This window comes from Ranitomeya variabilis, chromosome 3 (genome assembly GCF_051348905.1).
Source record: "Ranitomeya variabilis isolate aRanVar5 chromosome 3, aRanVar5.hap1, whole genome shotgun sequence".
In the NCBI taxonomy this organism is placed as follows: domain Eukaryota; kingdom Metazoa; phylum Chordata; class Amphibia; order Anura; family Dendrobatidae; genus Ranitomeya; species Ranitomeya variabilis.
The window spans coordinates 608,213,326-608,233,768 of NC_135234.1; the positions used below are offsets into that span (position 1 = coordinate 608,213,326).

The window sequence follows — 20,443 nt, forward strand, 5'->3', positions numbered from 1 at the left end:
CATGTTGTCTCCCAGACCAATCCCTGCCAGGGCCCGGATCAAAAACTCCCAGTGTACCCTGTCGAAGGCCTTCTCAGCATCGATTGACAGGATACACATGGGTTCACCCCCCTCCCGTCCCGCCCTGTCTATTAAAGAGATGGTCCTAATGGTATTATCACGCGCCTCCCTACCAGGGACAAAACCAACCTGGTCTTGGTTTATCACGTTTGGAAGGAGAGGGCTCAATCTATTCGCAATCATTTTAGCGTAGATTTTAATGTCTAAATTTATAAGAGATATTGGACGATAATTATTACGTAACGAGGGGTCTTTATCTGGTTTTGGTATGACCGTGATATGAGCGGCCAAAGCCTGAGGGGGAAAGGAACCACCCGAGGAGACCGAATTACACACTTCAAGAAAAATCGGGCTCAATAATGAGGAGAATGATTTATAAAAACCGGCTGAGTACCCGTCTGGACCCAGACTTTTCCCTTGTTTCAGGTCTTTGATAGAAGTAATTCTTTTTTATTTTCGTAGGTCCTGATTTATATTGTCCTTTTCCTCCCACATTATATGCTTTAGGTCTTGGAGCATAAGTTATACCAGTACAATCCATATCAGGACAATCTACACATTTCAACATCACTGTATGAACTTGTAAAGTGAGTTATCACATTTTAGATACTGTGGAAAACAAGTTTGTTAATGTGGCAAAAAAAAAAGACAATGTACTGTTCTTTCCAATAAGGCAGCCAGATCACTTGTAATTGCAGTTTTTCCATTGCTTTTATTTATGGAACAACTCCCAGAATAATCTCATTTCTTATAATTAAGGTGCTTGTATTTTCCCTGTTAGGAGAACTGAAAGAAAACTTCTTTACTGTTAAAGGTAATGAGCCATCAGAAAACTGTCTATTGTTTAACCCCTTACAGACCGATCTAATTTTGAAGTAATGACCAAGCCAAATTTTACAATTCTGACCAGTGTCCCTTTATGTGGTAATTCTGGAACACTATTGGATCCTGGCAATTCAGAGATTTTTTTGTGACATATTGTACTTTATGATAGTGGTAACAGTTCTTCGATATGACTTGCAACTATTCGGAAACATTTTTAAAAATCTGTAGTTTTCAAACTTTTAGTGTTTCTGCCCCTAAATCAGAGAGTCATGTCACACAAAATAGTTGATAAATAACATTTCCCACATGTCTACTTTACAAAAGCACAATTTTGGAAACATTTTTTTTTAGTTAGAACGTTATAAGGGTTGAAAGTTGACCAGTGACAAAATTTACAAAAACCATTTTTTTAGGGACCACATAACATTTGAAGTGACTTTGTGGGGTCAATATGACAGAAAATACCCAAAAGTGACACCATTCTAAAAACTGCACCTCTCAAGGTAGTCAAAACCACATTCAAGAAGGTTATTATTCCTTCATTTGCTTCACGAGAACTGAAGCAATGCGGAAGGAAAAAATTAACATTTTTTTTTTTTTTTTACCAAAAATTTACTTTCGACCCAAACTTATTTAATTTTCACAAGGTTAATATGAGAAAATAGACCACAAAATTAGTTGCACAATTTTTCCTGAGTATGCTGCTACCCCATGTGTGGGGAAAATCCACTGATTGGACGCTCTGAAGGGAAGGAGCACCATCTGACTTTTTAAACGCAAAACTGGCTGCAATCGAGAGCGGATGCCATGTTGCGCTTGGAGACCCCCTGATGTGCCTAAACAGTGGAACCCCCACACACACACACACACACACACACACACACACAAGTGCCCCCATTTTGGAAACCACACCCCTTAAGGATTTCGTCTAGGGGTCTAGTGAGCATTTTGAACCCACAGGTATGACAGAGAATTTGATAACATTGGGTTGTCATATTGAATATGTCGCATTAGTGTTGAGCGCCAAGTGCTCACTACTCTAGTTTGCATCAGGTGCGCGGGTATGCACCAAATATCACGGGTGCTCGACTGACATGCTTAAGTCCCTGCTCAACATGTCTTGTGGCTGTTAAGACACCCAAAAAAAAACATTGGGGAATCCGCGATACTCTGAGAATGCCTGAGCACCCAATGCAAACTTGAATAGCAAGCACTTGCGCTGAACACTAGCTGTCATCTTTTTTTTTTTACTTTTGAAAAACCCCAATTCTAACTCAAACGCAAACACAACCCTATCCCTAACAAAACTCTAAAGCCAACCTTAACACAACTCTATGGGGTCTATCACAGTGATCAAAAGGAACCAATAAGAAACATTCCCTATTGTTCCCGGGTACCGGCCAGCAGATCTCGGCAAGCACACTGTGCATGCACCCGCCACTTTTTCCAGGAAGATGACTCGGAGGGCCAGGGAATGGAGCATGAGGGTCCTGGGAAGGAGGAGGTATCGAGGGGACTCGAGGGACCATACTTCTCTATTCTCTGATATGCTAGATTATATCAGAAGAGAGAAAAAATAACTTTAAATTGGACCTTTTTTTTAATTTTAATGATCGCTGTTTTTAGGTGCATAACGGTGATCACTTGAGAGGATCGTAAAAAAGGACCTAATCATGTTCTTCAGGAATTCGTCTACCCCCAGTAGCCGAGATCTGAGATTTTCCGACATGGAGAGGCGCTATACTCTTATTTCACAATGCCAGTTTGTTTTTTTTATAAAAATATATAGATTGTGATATGGAAAACTGAAAAAAAAAAGTGTTGTTTTTTTCTATACATTTAAGATAAAAACTGATTAAAACAATAGACTGTTTTCTGATAACGCATTCCTATAAACATCCAAAGAGGTGTCATTAGTCAAAGAAAGTGTCTCAAGAAAACAACTTTTTTTATACTTAGAGGATTGTTTAACAATCAACTATTCGATGCAGGTCTCACTTTCATAATCTTAGATCTAATCAGAGTGTCTCCATAGTGGCACATAGTGGTTATTTAAATAAATGGACTTCTAGGTAATGCATAGGTAGGCTTGGACCACAAGATCCAGTCTCTCCTACAGTTCTTAAAAGACTTCTGGGTGAAGTGCTCTCCTTTATGACATTCATACGCTCAAATAAAGCAATAGTTGCCATCAAGATATCTCCTAAAGGAGTTACCTCCTTTAACTTAAGTACCTGTATGCTTTATAAACCTTATTTCAAAAAACTTATTATGGCATTATGTATTAATAAACGTAGTCATTCACTGAGCAACTCCATCAATTTCTCTGAGTAATTTTCTGAGGCTCCCCAAAGAAAGAGCATAGCGAAACGGTGGTGGAGAGACACTTACCATCAGCACTTTCTATACGGACTTACATTGTTCGAAGTATGACTGTCTTTGATACTTAATTATCACACTGATCATACTTTGAATGGACTCAGGCATACTTATCTGAAACCTGCAAAATATTTAGCTATTGACTGAAACACAGAGAGAGATATGTACTCTATTAACTTTCACTTGCACTTCGCTGTAGCTTATTGTGACCGTGGGTTTATTTATTCTATTTATGTTCTATAGCTCCTGTATGGTATACTCATATGAGGTATTCCCTGTCCATTCCTAATTTTAACCTTACTTTTTAATATTTGAATTTCTAAATAAAAACATATATATTTTAAATTATTTATTCTGGCATATGTCCTTTCTTACCCTGTGACTAGGTACTCCGGTAGTATTTACATACTCTGTATGTACACTGTCTATAGACAGTGAGCTGCTTATCAGAGGAGAGGGCGGAGTCTGACTACATGCTGCTGTTGTGCGGACAATGAAAATCACCAGGTGATAAAACCATCAGTGTAAGTAAACAACAGCACACAACTTGACAATTGACCCATCTCTGAATTCTGTGTTTTAACGCCTAACTCATGCTGCCCTCAAATTACATAGCAAAAATCTGCTAACAGATTTCCTTTAAGGGGACCCTTATTAGGATCGATTGTAAGATGTAGACGACTACCTTATACTTAACAGTCACACATCTGAAACATCTGCATCTGGCCACAGGGCCCCAAGACCTGCATGGACTTTAGACTAAACCCTGATCCTCTTAATTTGTTAGAAAAGGATCACACAGTGACACATGAACAGAACACAAAAAAACGGTTCTTAAGATGCAGGATTTGTCTAATAAGTAGATTAAATAAAAATATTTTTTTATTCTGAGACCCAAAAACACATGGAAAAGAAGACATGAAAGCATGAAAATCACATTATTACGCCGAGTCCTATATGTTCATTATAGAAATCATCTTCCACTGTAATCATCCTTCATGATGGGGCTGTCAGCCTGAATCAGCTTAAAAACCTAGCATGTTTCCTAAGAAAGGATCCCAGCTTTAGACACATCTGTCTTTATATGGACATAAATAGCCTACCCGGCCAAGGTCAGCGATGACTGATGGGCTGCTGTGCATGGGTCCGCTTGATTGTGCTAGTTCGCTATTAGGAATAACCAAACAATCAGTTTTTGTGCCTTTTGGCTATCTGGAGGGAAAGCCTGTCCCCAAGTTATACTGGGTTTGCAGAGGGCAGCATATTCAGGTGAAAGAACTATTGTAAAAGGTCTATCAGCAGGATTTCACACCACAAATTATTTCTACGTTTATGTAGCTCTTTCAAAGACATGTCCAGCAACACCTTGAGGGTATGTGCACACGTTGCGGATTCTGCTGCGGATTTTTCCGCAGCGGATTTGGAAAATCCGCAGTGCAAAACCACTGCGGTTTTCACTGCGGATTTTCTCGCGGTTTCTTCTGCGGATTCCTCTGCGTTTTTTCAACTGCAGTTTCCTATTGGTGCAGGTTGAAAACCGCTGCGGAATCCGCACAAAGAATTGACATGCTGCGGAAAATAATCCGCTGCGTTTCCGTGCTGATTTTTCCGCAGCATGTGCACAGCGGGTTTTTTCCCCATAGGTTTACATGGTACTGTAAACTTTGGGAAAACTCCGTTAAATCCGCTGCGGATCCGCAGCGTGTGCACAAACCCTTACATGGCTAGTCTGTTCTTCCACTACTGACAAGTTGGCGTTTGAATCGATATGCTAATACAGCTGAAGAGCTACTGAAGATCTAAAGCCTCTGTCACTCCAGCTCTATTCCTGCCTAGCACCACTTACCCCTGACTGATGGCTTCTGTGCCTGCCGTCACACAGTATTGTGGGCATTAGTCAAGGAGGGGGGAGGCGGTGCTCGACAAGGAATAGTTCGGGGGTGAAATCCAGTGACAGATTTCTTTTAAAAGAGATTTGTTTTGCTACTCCATCTGACAGCAACATGATGTAGGGGTAAAGATCCTGATTTCAGCGATGTATCTATTACTGGTTTGTGCATTACATTTTATATAAAATCACAGATTTATCTGCTGCAGATCTGCTAGTTCTCTGAATGCTGAGCTCTGTATAGCCCTGCCCACTGTACACTGTGAAGAGGCAGTAAGCTGCCAATCAGTGGTGGGGGCGGGATATACAGAGCTCATGATTATGGAGGGCTACATGGAAGCAGGTTTGCTAGTCCTCTAGTGATAATCTCCTGCCAACAAACTGTTATTTTATCAAAACTACAGTAAGCAGCCCAGTAAAATTCCTCCTGGGGAATCTATGCCCCTATATTATGTTACTCTCAGATAAGGCTTCAAAATCTAATGGGAAATCAAAAACCTATTTAGACAGGCTGTCTACTTGTATATAGTTTATTGGTGCTCTAGTATGGTCCAGTTCACATAGACAGTCTTGTTGGCCTATGGGGACAGCGCAGTGGGGTTCTGTTCCCATGCTGCATGCTTGTTGTCAGCAGATGCCTGCATGTTTACAGAAGGAATTGTGCTGGCAACATGTTAAATTAATGGTGCACTGAACTGATCCAATTGCCAAACAGAGGAGCAGATTTCTCACGTGTGATTAATTTAAAGTGCAATAAATATTAAAACGCTTAGTACTATGCTTATTATCAAATTTCTAACATTTTCTACTGTCAATGGTTTCCCTCAGTATCACCAACACACTCTCCGCATGACTGCGATTCAAAGCCCACAGCAGCTTCTAAAAATGATTGGAGACTCCTGTGATGCATGGCCTATAGTGATATACTGCAGGGAATGCACCATGAAAAGCTACGCCGGCACAGAATGACAATGCCCATTCACAGAGAGCACCATATATTTTTTTATTTTCTTCTTCAATAGATAAGTGGTAGAGAAGAAGAAAGGTTGAAAAGAGCTAAGGGGGGGGGGGGGGGGGGGGGATGGTACGCTAAGGTCTTGTCATCATCCTTGTTTTTGCTTTGTTTTGTTTGTATGCTGAGAATGCTCCGGGTCTACCTGATAAATGTGTCTATAAGACTATCACCAGCAGTCTTACGACGCTTCCGCTGCCCCATTGTAGTGTCCGGGGAGGAGGGGGCGGAGTTTCGGCCGCGCATGCGCGGTCGAAAATGGCAGACACGATGCGCAAAAAAAAGTTACATGTAACTTTTTTTGTGCCAACGGTCTGCCAAAACAAGACGCAACCGTCGCACGATGGTTTCGACGTGTGGCCATACGTCGCAATGCGCCGCTAATGTAAATCTATGGGGAAAAAACGCATCCTGCGGACAACTTTGCAGGATGCGTTTTTTCTCCTACACGACGCATTGCGACGTACAGCTAACAATGCTAGTGTGAAAGCAGCCTTAAACTCATGCACTTATTTAAAATAGAAGATTATGGATGATGTTATCAAGACTTCCATAGTAGACCACATCAGGTGACCTGGTCTCTTGGTGGCTCTTGAGGACTGGAATTGGCGAACACTACTGGCATTCACACAGGCATCAGTATAAAAATACTTCATTGGCTTCTTAATATCTTTTCATGATGGATATATTGAATGAATGCCATGACAGCCTATGGGTGAAGAATCTGTCACATTGATGACAAACAGTGACATTAATAGTGTCAACTAAATACCCAATGTTATTTACATGTTATTACTATTTACTATAATGGGAACTGCTTCAATAATACATCATAAGACATCCCAATGTATTCCTGACAGAACAGCCAAAGGGCTGGAAATAGTGGTATAATACAATCATTCAACTCCCCCCTGCCTATTGTCTTAATGTCACCAGTATCTGCATCTTCACAATGCATACAGTTGAATAAAATGGTGGAGTAGGGAGCAGTTGGCCCCATGTTTCACCGTTCAGCCTGTGTGTCTGAGTCTCGGCGCATAAGGCTTAATTACATCACTAGATCACTGTTGCGCCTCAGTATACACAAAGCACAGTGGAGAGCAGAACTGGGGGAACAAGGTGAGAAAAGAATTTGTTTCATTCACTTGTGCAGGGCATTATATCATGTGATTTTTACATGGAACCCATACAAATTTATCGGCAGCAGATAATAGATAATAAAACAAGCAAAAAACACAGTAGAAAAATATCAATGTTACAAAGACTCAAAATAAAATTATTACATAATATCACACAAAAAAATAACTACTGGGAAAAATGAGCATTCATTATAATGTACCTTTCTGCTGGGACATTTGGTCCAACTGAGTACAGTAGCTGAAGCTGATCCTGTTTGAGTGAAAAACAGCAGAAGATCAATTACATATTCCAAATATAACAGTCCAAATTGTCAGGATTGTGGAGCGCTTCTTTAATCTTCAGTGATGACAGCAATTTGCTGGCTACATATACAGTGAAGGAAATAAGTATTTGATCCCTTGCTGATTTTGTAAGTTTGCCCACTGACAAAGACATGAACAGTCTATAATTTTAAGGGTAGGTTAATTTTAACATTGAGAGATAGAATATCAAAAGTAAAATCCAGAAAACCACATTGTATACATTATATAAATTTATTTGCATTTTGCAGTGAGAAATAAATATTTGATCCCTCTTGCAAAAAAAGACTTAACACTTAGTGGCAAAACCCTTGTTGGCAAGCACAGCAGTCAGACATTTTTGTAGTTGATGATGAGGTTTGCGCACATGTCAGGAGGAATCTTGATCCACTCCTCTTTGTAGATCATCCCTAAATTATTAAAGGGAACCTGTTACCCCCCCCCCCCAGGCGTTTTTAACTAAAAGAGCCACCTTGTGAAGCACTAATGCTGCATTCTGTCAAGGTGGCTCTTTTAGTTGGGGTCCCTGCCAACGCTGAACTATTTGTTTTTAGAATATGCCTTGCTTACCTGTAGTTTGTCAGGGGGGCATGTCTTTTCCCCCCTGACACAAACGCCTCCCAGCTATCACTCAGGGCCACCTCCACTTCCTTCATTAACGTCCCCGGCACCTGCACTGTAAGTTCCCATCATGTGATGGTAGTCGAAGGGCAGCGCAAACTGCACATGCCCGAAAAAACAAACAAAAAAACTTACAGTGCAGGCGTCGGGGACGTTAATGAAGGAAGTGGAGGTGGTGCCCAGCGCACGGAGGCCCTGAGTGATGGCTGGGAGGCGTTTGTGTGAGGGGGAAAAGACATGCCCCCCTGCCAAACTACAGGTAAGAAAGGTATATTCTAAAAACGAAAAGTTCAGCGTTGGCAGGGACCCCAACTAAAAGAGCCACTTTGACAGAATGCAGCATTACTGCTGCAGAAGGTGGCTCTTTTAGTTAAAAACGCCTGGGGGGGGGGGGGGGGTGACAGGTTCCCTTTTAGATTCTGAGGCTGTCACTTGGCAACTTAGAGCTTCAACTCCCTCCATAAGTTTTAAATGGGATTAAGGTCTGGAGACGGCTAAGCCACTCCATGACCTTAATGTGCTTCTTTTTGAGCCACTCCTTTGTTACCCTGGCTATATGTTTTGGGTCATTGCTGGAAGACCCAGCCACAACCCATTTTTGATGTCCTGGCGGAGGGAAGGAGGTGGTCACTCAAGATTTTAAGGTACATGGCTTCATCCATTCTCCAATTGATGGGGTAGTCCTGTGCCCTTAGCAGAGTAACACCCCCAAAACATAATGTTTCCAACTCTATGCTTGACAGTGGGGACGGTGTTCTTAGGGTCATAGGCAGAATTTCTCTTCCTTCAAACACGGCGAGTTGAGTTAATGCCAAAGACCTCAAATTTTTGTCTCATCTGACCTCTCACCTTCTCCCAATCACTCACAGAATCATCCAGGTGTTCATTGGCAAACTTCAGATGTGCCTGCACATGCTCCTTCTTGAGCAGGGGAACCTTGCGGGCACTGCAGGATTTTAAATCTTTACGGCGTAATGTGTTAGCAATGGTTTTCTTGGTGACTGTGGTCCCAGCTGTCTTGAGATCATTAACAAGTTGCCCAGTGTAGTTTTAGGCTTATCGCTCACCTTCCTCATGATCAAGGATACACCACGAGGTGAGATTTTGCATGATGTCCCAGATCAATGTCAATTAACAGTCATTTTGTATTTCTTCCATTTTCTTACTATTGCACGAACAGTTCTCTACTCACCCAGCGTCTCACGTTACGTATAGCTTTGTAGCCCATTCCAGCATTGTTAAGTCTATGATCATGGCCCTGACATCCTTAGAAAGCTCTTTAGTCTTGCCCAAGTTTTAGAGGTAGTCAGACGAATGGAGTCTTTTATAAAGGTGACTATGTAAGACAGATGTCTTTTTTGCAGGTAACGAGTTTATTAGGAGCGTCTAAGGCCTCTCTCACATTTCCGTCGGTACGGGGCCATCGCAAACTGTCGGCCCCACGTACCGACGGACGTTGTGCACAATTGTGCACAACGTGGGCAGCGGATGCAGTTTTCAGACGCATCCGCTGCCCATTATGAGTTCCGGGGAGGAGGGGGCGGAGTTTCGGCCACGCATGCGCAGTCGAAAATGGCGGACGCGTCGCACATACAAACGTTACATTGTACTTTTTTTGTGACGACGGTCCGCCAATTACCAACGCAACCAGTGCCATGATGTATGGAACATGTGTCCATACATAGTGATGCGTCGGTAATACAAGTCTATGTGCAAAAAACGCATCTTGCGGGAAACTGCAGGATGCGTTTTTTGCACAGAACGACGCATTGCAAAGTCTTTATAAAGACGGAAGTGTGAAAGTAGCCTAACTGGTCTGTAGGAGCCATAACTCTAAATGGTTGATCAAATACTTATTTTTCACTGCAAAATGCAAATACATTTAAATTATTTATACAATGTGATTTTCTGTATTTTATTTTTGATATTCTATCTCTCAATGCTAAAATTAACCTACCCTTAAAATTAAAGATTGTTCATGTCTTTGTCAGTGGGCAAACTTTCAAAATTAGCAAGGGATCAAAAAATTATTTCTGTCACTAACTCACTCTTAACTAAAGGTCACACACAATCTTTGCATCATTTATCATGATAGAACACAGGTTTTGGAAAGTTGAACAAAAATCGCCCATATGGCTGGTAAAACAAAATATATACACTACCGTTCAAAAGTTTAGGGTCACCTAGAAATTTCCTTATTTTTGAAAGAAAAGCACAGTTTTTTCCAATGAAGCTAACATTAAATGATTCAGAAATACACTCTATACATTGTTAATGTAGTAAATTACTATTCTAGCTGCAAACGTCTGGTTTGTAATGAAATATCTTCATAGGTGTATAGAGGCCCATTTCCAACAACCATCACTTCAGTGTTCTTAAGGTACTTTGTGTTTGCTAACTGTGTAAGAAGGCTAATGGATGGTTAGAATACCCTTGTGCAAGTATGTTAGCACAGCTGAAAACAGTTAGGCTGATTAGAGAACCTATAAACCTGACCTTCCTTTGAGCTAGTTGAGAATCTGGAGCATTACATTTGCTGGTTCCGTTAAACTCTCAAAATGGCCAGAAAAAAAAGAACTTTCATGTGAAACTCGACAGTCTATTCTTGGTCTTAAAAATGAAGGCTATTCCATGCGAGAAATTGCCAAGAAATTGAAGATTTCCTACAACGGTGTGTACTACTCCCTTCAGGGGAAAGCACAAACAGGCTCTAACCAGAGTAGAAAGAGAAGTGAGATGTCCCGCTACAAAACTGAGCAACAAGACAAGTACATTAGAGTCTGTAGTTTGAGAAAAAGACGCCTCACAGGTCCTCAACTGGCAGTTTCATTAAATAGAACACGCAAAACGCCAGTGTCTACGTCAACAGTGAAGAGGTGACTCCAGGATGTTGGCCCTCAGGGCTGAGTGGAAAAGAAAAAGCCATATCTGAGACTGGCTAATAAAGGGAAAAAATTAATATGGGCAAAAGAACATGGACATTGGACAGAGGAAGATTGGAAAAAAGTGTTATGGACAGAAGAAACCAAGTTTGAGGTGTTTGGCTCACACAGAACAACATTTGTGAGACGCAGAACAACTGAAAAGATGCTGAAAGAGTGTCTGACGCCATCTGTCAAGCATGGTGGAGGTAATGTGATGGTCTGGGGTTGCTTTGGTGCTGGTAAAGTGGGAGATTTGTACAAGGTAAAAGGATCTACTATATAATTGTCTAAAGGTCACTTCCGTCTTTCTGTCCTTCTTTCGGTCACGGATATTCATTGGTCGCGGCCTCTGTCTGTCATGTAATCCAAGTCGCTGATTGGTCTCGCCAGCTGCCTGTCATGGCTGCCGCGACCAATCAGCGACGGCCACAGTCCGATTAGTCCCTCCCTACTACCCTGCAGTCAGTGCCCGGCGCCCACTCCATACTGCCCTCCAGTCACCGCTCACACAGGGTTAATGCCAGCGGTAATGGACCGTGTTATGCCGTGGGTAACTCACTCCGTTACCGCTGCTATTAACCCTTTGTGACCAAGTTTTTACTATTGATGCTGCCTATGCAGCGTCAATAGTGAGAACATCTAATGTTTAAAAATAATTTAAAAAAATAAAAAATCATTATATACTCACCTTTCCCACTCCTCGCGACGCTCCAGTGACCGCTCCATGCAAGCGGCAGGTTCCGGTGGCAAGGATGGTCTGCGTGAAGGACCTGCCATGACGTCATGGTCATGTGATCGCGACGTCATCACAGGTCCTGCGCGAGAAGGACCTGCCGTGACGTCACGGTCATGTGACCGCCTGCTCGAGAAGGAGGTGACAGGACTACAAGGGGCCCTGGAAGGTGAGTATATGTTTATTTTTTAATTTTTAACCTGTGACATACGTGGCTGGGCAATATACTACGTAGCTGGGCAATATACTACGTGTCTGGCCAATATACTACGTGGCTCTGTGCTGTATACTACGTCACTGGGCAATATACTACATGGCTCTGTGCTGTATACTACGTTGCTGTGCAATATTCTACGTGGTTGGGCAATATACTACGTGGCTGGGCAATACACTACGTGGCTGGGCAATACGCTACGTGACTGGCCAATATGCTACGTGGCTGGGCAATATACTACGTGGCTCTGTGCTGTATACTACGTCACTGGGCAATATACTACGTTACTGGGCAATATACTACGTGGCTGGGCAATATACTACGTCACTGGGCAATATACTACGTCACTGGGCAATATACTACGGGGCTGGGCAATATACTAAATGGCTGGGCAATATACTACGTGGGCTGGGCAATATACTACGTGGGCTGGGCAATATACTACGTGGGCTGGGCAATATACTACGTGGGATGGGCAATATACTACCTGGACATGCATATTCTAGAATACCCGATACGTTAGAATCGGGCCACCATCTAGTTTTCAATAAAGAAGGCTATCACTCCATTTTGCAGTGCCATGCCATACCCTCTGGACAGCGCTTGATTGGAGCCAATTTTATCCTACAACAGGACAATGACCAAAAGTACACCTCCAAATTATACAAGAACTATTTAGGGAAGAAGCAGGCAGCTGGTATTCTATCTGTAATGGAGAGGCCAGTGCAGTCACCAGATCTCAACCCCAGTGAGCTGTTGTGGGAGAAGCTTGGCCGTATGGTGCGCAAAAAAGTGTCTATCAAGCCAAACCAACTTGTGGGAGAGGCTTCTGGAAGCATGGGGTGAAATATCTCCAGATTACCTCTGCAAATTAACTGCTAGAATGCCAAAGGTCTGCAATGCTGTAATTGCTGCAAAGGGAGCATTCTTTGACAAAAGCAAAGGTTGAAGGAGAAAATTATTATTTCAAATAAAAAGATTTTTTATTCAAACCTTGTCACTGTCTGGACTAGATTTTACATTCATTTGGCAACTCATTTGATTAATAAAAGTAAGAATTTTCATGGAAAAAATTGTTTGGGTGACTAAAATTTTGAACGATAGTGTAATTTCATCCAACCAGTGAAGATCTGAAAGATTTAAATCACTTCACTTAAATAACACGTAAACTGTAATTAGCAGATATAGGAAACTTTTTCTTCCCTGCTCTTTCTATTAATAAAAACATATTTAATCTACTAATACACAAACATGTATCTATATATTTTACAACAATATTTTTAGAGAAACAAGTAGCAAAATTCATTAAAAAAATTCTACGATTTACATTCCTGGACCAAGTTTGGATATTTATGTAGGACCCAAATGGAAGTAAATTCATAAAATTATGGAATGTTAGAGCTGGAAGAAACCTCCAGGGTCATCATGTCCAACTCCATGATCAATGCAGGATTTACTCAACCATCTCAGACAGATGTCTGCCAGCCTCTGTCTGAACAACAAATAAAGTATCAGTGTGTAGCAGCACGGTGGCGCAGTGGATAGCACAGCAGCCTTGCAGCGCTGGAGTCCTGGGTTCAAACCCCACTAAGGACAACATCTGCAAAGAGTTTGTATGTTCTCTCCGTGTTTGCGTGGGTTTCCTCCGGTCCCCAACGGGGACAGCGATGATAATGTGTGCAACCTGTAAAGCGCTGCGGAATATGTTAGCGCTATATAAAAATAAAGATGATTATTATTAGTGCTATAGCATGCAAACATGAAACATATGAAATTTGAATTGCATTACTGTTCTAGAAAATTGGAAACATTGAGAATATTTAGAACATACACTGTGTTCCAAATTATTATGCAAATTGGATTTAAGTGTCTTAAAGATTTAATTGTTTTGTTTTTCAAATAAACTGTGTCTCAGGGCTCAATGAATCACTGAAATCAATCTTAAACACATGTGATAATTAGTTTTCCGGGTGATTCTAATTAAAGGAAAACTACTCAAAAATGATGTTCCACATTATTATGCAGGTCACAGGTTTCAAGCAATATGGGAAATAAAAAGGATCTCTCTGCTGCTGAAAAGCGTTAAATAGTGCAATGCCTTGGACAAGGTATGAAAAAATTAGATATTTCACGGAAACTTATGAGTGATCATCATACTCTGATGAGATTTGTGAGTGAAACAGAGCACAGACAGAGTTCATGCAAATAAAGGCATAATGAGGAAGTTTTCTGGCAGACAAATTCATTGGATTAAGAGAGCAGCTGCCAAAATACCATTACAAAGCGGCAAACAGTTATTTGAAGCTGGTGGCGCGTCTGGAGTCCCTCGAACCTCAAGGTGTAGGATCCTTCAAAGGCTTACTGTGGTGCATAAACCTACTATTCGGCCACTCATAAACAGTGTTCACAAGCAGAAACGGTTGCAGTGGGCCCAGACATACATGAAGACTAATTTTCAAACAGTCTTGTTTACTGATGAGTGTCGAGCAACTCTGGACGGTCCAGATGGATGGAGTAGTGGATGGTTGGTGGATGGCCACCATGTCCCAACAAGGCTGCGACGTCAGCAAGGAGGTGCAGGAGTCATGTTTTGGGCTGGAATCATGGGGAACCAGCTGGTAGGGCCCTTTAGGCCATGTGCACACGTTCAGGATTTCTTGCAGAAATTTCCTGAAGAAAAACGGAAATTTTCTGCAAGAAATCCGCATTTTTTTTTTGCGTTTTTTTTTGCGTTTTTTTTGCGTTTTTTTTAGCATTCTGCAAGCGTAATTAGCTTGCAGAATGCTAAAGTTTTCCAAGCGATCTGTAGCATCGCTTGGAAAACTGACTGACAGGTTGGTCACACTTGTCAAACATACTGTTTGACAAATGTGACCAACTTTTTACTATAGATGCAGCTTATGCAGCATCTATAGTAAAATATAGAATGTTTAAAAATAATAAAAAAAATAAAAAAAATGGTTATACTCACCCAGACATCTCCTCAGCGGCGTCCGTTCCTCTTCCTATAGCTGCTGTGCGCGCAGGACCTTCCATGACGTCGCGGTCATGTGTGCGGTCACGTGAGCGGTCACATGACCGCTCACGACCAATCACAAGACAGTGACGTCATCACAGGTCCTTCACCGCACAGCAGCTATAGGAACCGAAGCGGCAGCATGCAGCGGTGAGGCGGGAAGACATCGAGGGTGAGTATAGGACTATTTTTTATTTTAATTCTTTTATTTTTGACCAATTATACGGTGCCCAGTCCGTGGAGGAGAGTCTCCTCTCCTCCACCCTGGGTACCAACCGCACATAATCTGCTTACTTCCCGCATGGTGTGCACAGCCCCGTGCGGGAAGTAAGCAGATCAATGGACTCCTAGGTGTGCGGAATCCCCGCAATTCCGCATTTTTAATGAACATGTTGCTTTTTTTTCCGCGATGCGATTTTTTCGCGGAAAAAATCGCAACATTTGCACAAAAAATGCGGAATACACTGTAAATAATGGGAGACATATGTTAGCGTTTTTTTCGCGTTTTTATCACGTTTTTATAGCGAAAAAAACGCGAAAAATCCTGAACGTGTGCACATGGCCTTAAGGTTCCTGAAGGTGTGAAAATGACCTCAGCAAAGTAAATAGAGTTTCTGACTGACAACTTTCTTCCATGGTCTAAAAAGCAGAAACGTGCCTTCAGGAACAAAATCATCTTCATGCATGACAATGAATACCTCTGAGTAATTGGCTGCTATGGGCATAAAAGGAGATAAACTCATGGTGTGGCCACCATCTTCCCCTGACCTCAACCCTAGAGAACCTTTGGAGTATCATCAAACAAAAGATCTATGAGGGTGGGAGGCAGTTCACATCCAAACAGCAGCTCTGGGAGGCTATTCTGACTTCATGCAAAGAAATACAAGCAGAAACTCTCCATAAACTCACAAGTTCAATGGATGCAAGAATTGTGAAGGTGATATCAATGAAGGGCTCCTATGTTAACATGTAACTTGGCCTGTTAGGATGTTTTGGAGTTAAATAGCTTTTTTGTTCAGTGAATGTGACCTCCTAATGCTGCAAATTCCACAAATGAGCATTTTCAGTTCTTTAAAACATATCAAATGTCTAGAAATACTACTGTGCCTAATAATTTGGAACAGTGCATTTTGATTTTATTCATTTTGGAGATTATACTGTTATCATTGGGAGGTTTCTTCAATAAAATTCGATGTATACTCTAATGGGTGATTACATTTATTAGACTGACTGTCATTTGCACTGACCATTTAGGAAAATCCGAGAAAAATGTCATTTGCATAATAATTTGGAACATAGTGTACATTGGCCAATTCATGTGTACAGAGCATCCATGATAAGGAGATTCTCATTGCTGGGAACCTGCCTATATGAATCCGCTCTTATAAATTTCATATATATTTCATGCTTGCATACTATAACACTACAGAGTTACTTTATTTGTTGGTTATATATGGAAATAGCTACTTATAGTAAGCACCTGTTCACATGTTTTTTGTTTGGATGTGCAGGTCAGTCTCTTGATAGATGTATACACAGGCTTTCAGAATGAGAACACCACTACTCAGCCTAAGGCATTTTTTAATTACAGCAAGATCCTACTTTCCATATAAATGTAGGCTTTAGCCCAAGAGAAAATTCAAATAGGCAGGTTCCCAGTAACGAGAATCGCCTTATCGTGGCTGCCCAGTACACATGAATTGGCCAATTTATGCGCTAAGTATTCTCAATTTTTCTAATTTTCTAATACAGTAATGCAATTAAAATTTCGTATACTTCATCTTTGCATGCTATAGCGCTTCAGAGTGCTACTTTATTTGTTGGTTATTTATGGAGATGGAAGAATCTGTTCACACCGGTTTTCTGTTTGGATATGCCAGTCAGTCTTTTGATATCAGCCTCTGTTTGAAAATTTCCATTGAAAGAGAACTCACTACCTCTTGTGGAAACCTGTTCCACTCATTGATTACTCAAACAGTCAGTTTTCTCTAATATCTAATCTGTATCGTCTCGCTTTCAGTTTCATTCCATTGCTTCTCATGTTTAGGTCTCCTCTTAGCTTTCTTTGTTGCATGCTAAACATTCCCAGATCCTTTAACCTTTCGTAATACGGTACAAAGTTTGCAGTCCGCTCACCATCCTAGTAGCTCTTTTCTGAATTTGCTCCAGCTTTTCGATGTCTTTTTTACAATGTAGTGCCCAGAACTTGACAAAGTATTTCGGATGAGGTTTGACCAAGGAGGAGTAGAGGGGGATAATTACTTCACATGATCTAGACTATGCTTCTCTTAATACATCCCAGAACTGTTTTTTCCTTTTTTGCTACTGCATCACCAGCATACCAAAGTCTTTTTCACACGTGTCGTTGCTTAGTTCTATTCTTCCTATTCTGTATATTCTGACTGTGATCACTGCATTTGCCGTTTGTGCTGGCTGACCGCGTTCACTGTTTGTGCTGGCTATCCACGTTCACTATTTGTGCCTGCTGACTGCATTCACCGTTTGTGCTGGCTGACTGCATTCGCCGTTTGGCTGACTGCATATGTAATTTTCATTTTTCAGATGGCTGACTGCGATCACTGCATTCGCCGTTTGTGCTGGCTGACCGCGTTCACCGTTCGTGTAGGCTGACTGGGATCACCGAGTTCACCAATTGTGCTGGCTGACTACTATCACTGTGTTCCCCGTTTGTGCAGGCTGACGGATATAACTACAATTACGTCCATATATATTTGGACAGAGACAACATTTTTCTAATTTTGGTTATAGACATTACCACAATGAATTTTAACAAAACAATTCAGATGCAGTTGAAGTTCAGAATTTCAGCTTTCATTTGAGGGTACCCACATTAAAATTGGATGAAGGGTTTAGGAGTTTCAGCTCCTTAACATGTGCCACCCTGCTGAAAGTCTGAACTTCAACTTCAACTGCATCTGAATTGTTTTGTTTAAAATTCATTGTGGTAATGTCTATAACCAAAATTAGAAAAATGTTGTCTCTGTCCAAATACCGGTATATATGGACGTAACTGTACATTCACCATTTGTGCAGGGTAACTCTGATCACGGTGTTCACCTTTTGTGCAAGCTGACTGTGTCCACAGAGTGCACTGCTCACTCTGATAAAGAGGGCACTTGCTCCTTGTGCTGCACCCCCCTTTTTACCACTTGCTGCATCTGCTTATAATTAAAGATCAGATCTGATCTATGTGCCAGGTCTGCACCCTCTGCTAAGCACTGGCTGTGTCAACTTACAATGCAGCACACTTCAACATTGTTCTGACCGTCTCACTACTTTCTCCATAGAGAGAGCTGGTTGGTGCAGTGTTGAAGTGTGTCCTGACGTCACGGGCAACAAAGAATTACTTCGCGAGTCAGATTAGGTCTGCGCGCCTTGAATTTGACACCTATGTCATATGCAATAGGTACAATGCAAGGTAGAAATATTCACTTCTGTAAGTTAAAAAAAAAAGCAAAGAACGTCCCATAAAAAATGAGCAACTGATATATTAAACACAAGTCACAACATATCATTAAAAGGGATGGCCGCTACTTTTTTATTGATAGCACATGAGCCTATATCAGTGCAGATGCCAACTCTGCTACAGCACCTTACCACCCAAAAAAAGAGGTCAGACAAAATAATCCTGTGAAACAGGATCTTGCTGCATCATCTGACCCTCAGTATTCCCCAATCCTTTCATTAGCCCGATCATTCCTTTAATGGTTTCCAGCTTCCACAGAAATAGGGGACCAAGGGGCTAACCATGGGGGCAAACATTTATGTCCCATTTTGTCTTGAAAAATGATCAACGGGCCATCTAGTCAAACTCTTAAACAAAATATGGTACTTCTAACATCAATTTGAAAGCCACTCTTCCTCCAAAATATTTACAGTGGTTTGCAAACGTATTCACCCACTTGGCATTTTACCTATTTTTTTACATTATACTTTGGGTTGAAATACGGTATTTTGTAATCTGATCTGTGTGTGATTCATCAGCACTAAATAGTCTAAGTTGGGGAAGTGAAGTGAGAAAACCATAGGCAAAAATTAAATTAATTTGATAAAATTACAGAATTTGGCTGTTTTTCTTTCTATGTATATTTTGTGTTACCAGTTACTCCCTTTTCCTCCCTACCCATTCTGTCTCTTTATTAGGTACATAGAATTGTGGATTCAGTGGCTGTAGCCTTTCAGATGACATCCCTTGGATTCTTTACATATTTCAGCCTATCGATCGGGTGAGAATGACATGAACCACCTTTTTAATTTTTAACATACATTATACTTAGGCTACATGTAAAAGGCCTTAATTCCATCATAAATCAGCCTGTCGCCCTGAGATTTCAGAGCTCTTAAGGTAGATGTTGCCTTCTTACAAGATACCTACTAGGAGAAACTAGTGTGAAAATTACAAAAGTAGCAAACTAAACGTTTTTCCACAATTCTGAGTAGCGCAAAAATTTTGCTGCCTTTCAAACAATTTTAAGGTAGTTTTCTGGCCTAAAAACTTTGATTAATCGGAGACACAGTCTCTGGTAAATAAATTATCCAATCAATCATTTACTTTTTTGAGAGAAAATAAGAACTGAACATGATTCATAATAGTTTCCCTAATAGCTTGGGTTTTAATTTAGGTTTCATTCAGTCACCAATGCCAGTCCCATGCAAAGTGTAATAAAAAATAATTTAAAAGAAGTCTAATTTTAGTGTTTGTATTATGGAGGTGGGAGAACCTCCATAATACAAACACTAAAATTAGACTTCTTTTAAATTACGGTATTTTTTATTACACTTTGCATGGGACTGGCATTGGTGACTGAATGAAACCTAAATTAAAACCCAAGCTATTAGGGAAACTATTATGAATCATGTTTAGTTCTTATTTTGGGAAATTGAGCAATAGGTCACTTTCCTGTCTACTTTAGAGAGGCCCAAAATGCAGTCCGGAAAAGTCCCTGCACAACCTTTGCATCATGCCTTAAAGGGGCTGTCTGGTCTAAAATGAAAAGTCTGCAGTCATTCTGTGTGACTGTAGACTTGTTAAATCTACCTGCACACGTGCTGAGAGTTGAGAGGATTCGCCGGTCAGGTATGCAATATGCATACTCCTGGGCAGAACCCGTATTGAGCAAGGGCTGCGCCCACTAGATGTGTTCTTCCCGGGAGTATGAATATTGCATACCTGACCGCACAGTGAATGCACTGGGCGGATTCACACATCTGCAGTCACACAGAATGACTGTAGACTTTTCATTTTAGACTAGACAATTCCTTTATAGAAACACTATTAGATCACATCTCAGGAACTTAGTCTGGTCCTCAG

General features: G+C 41.1%; 1 protein-coding gene across 4 annotated transcripts in view; it reads right to left on the reverse strand.

Moving 5' to 3' along the window:
• VWA8 (von Willebrand factor A domain containing 8) overlaps positions 1-20,443 on the reverse strand; it is a 523,579-nt gene that overhangs the window by 374,969 nt on the left and 128,167 nt on the right. For all 4 annotated transcript variants that reach the window (XM_077297321.1, XM_077297318.1, XM_077297319.1 and 1 more), the window contains exon 8: positions 7,504-7,553. In XM_077297321.1, coding sequence (XP_077153436.1) covers positions 7,504-7,553 — 50 coding nt within the window. The remainder of the gene's footprint in view (positions 1-7,503; positions 7,554-20,443) is intronic.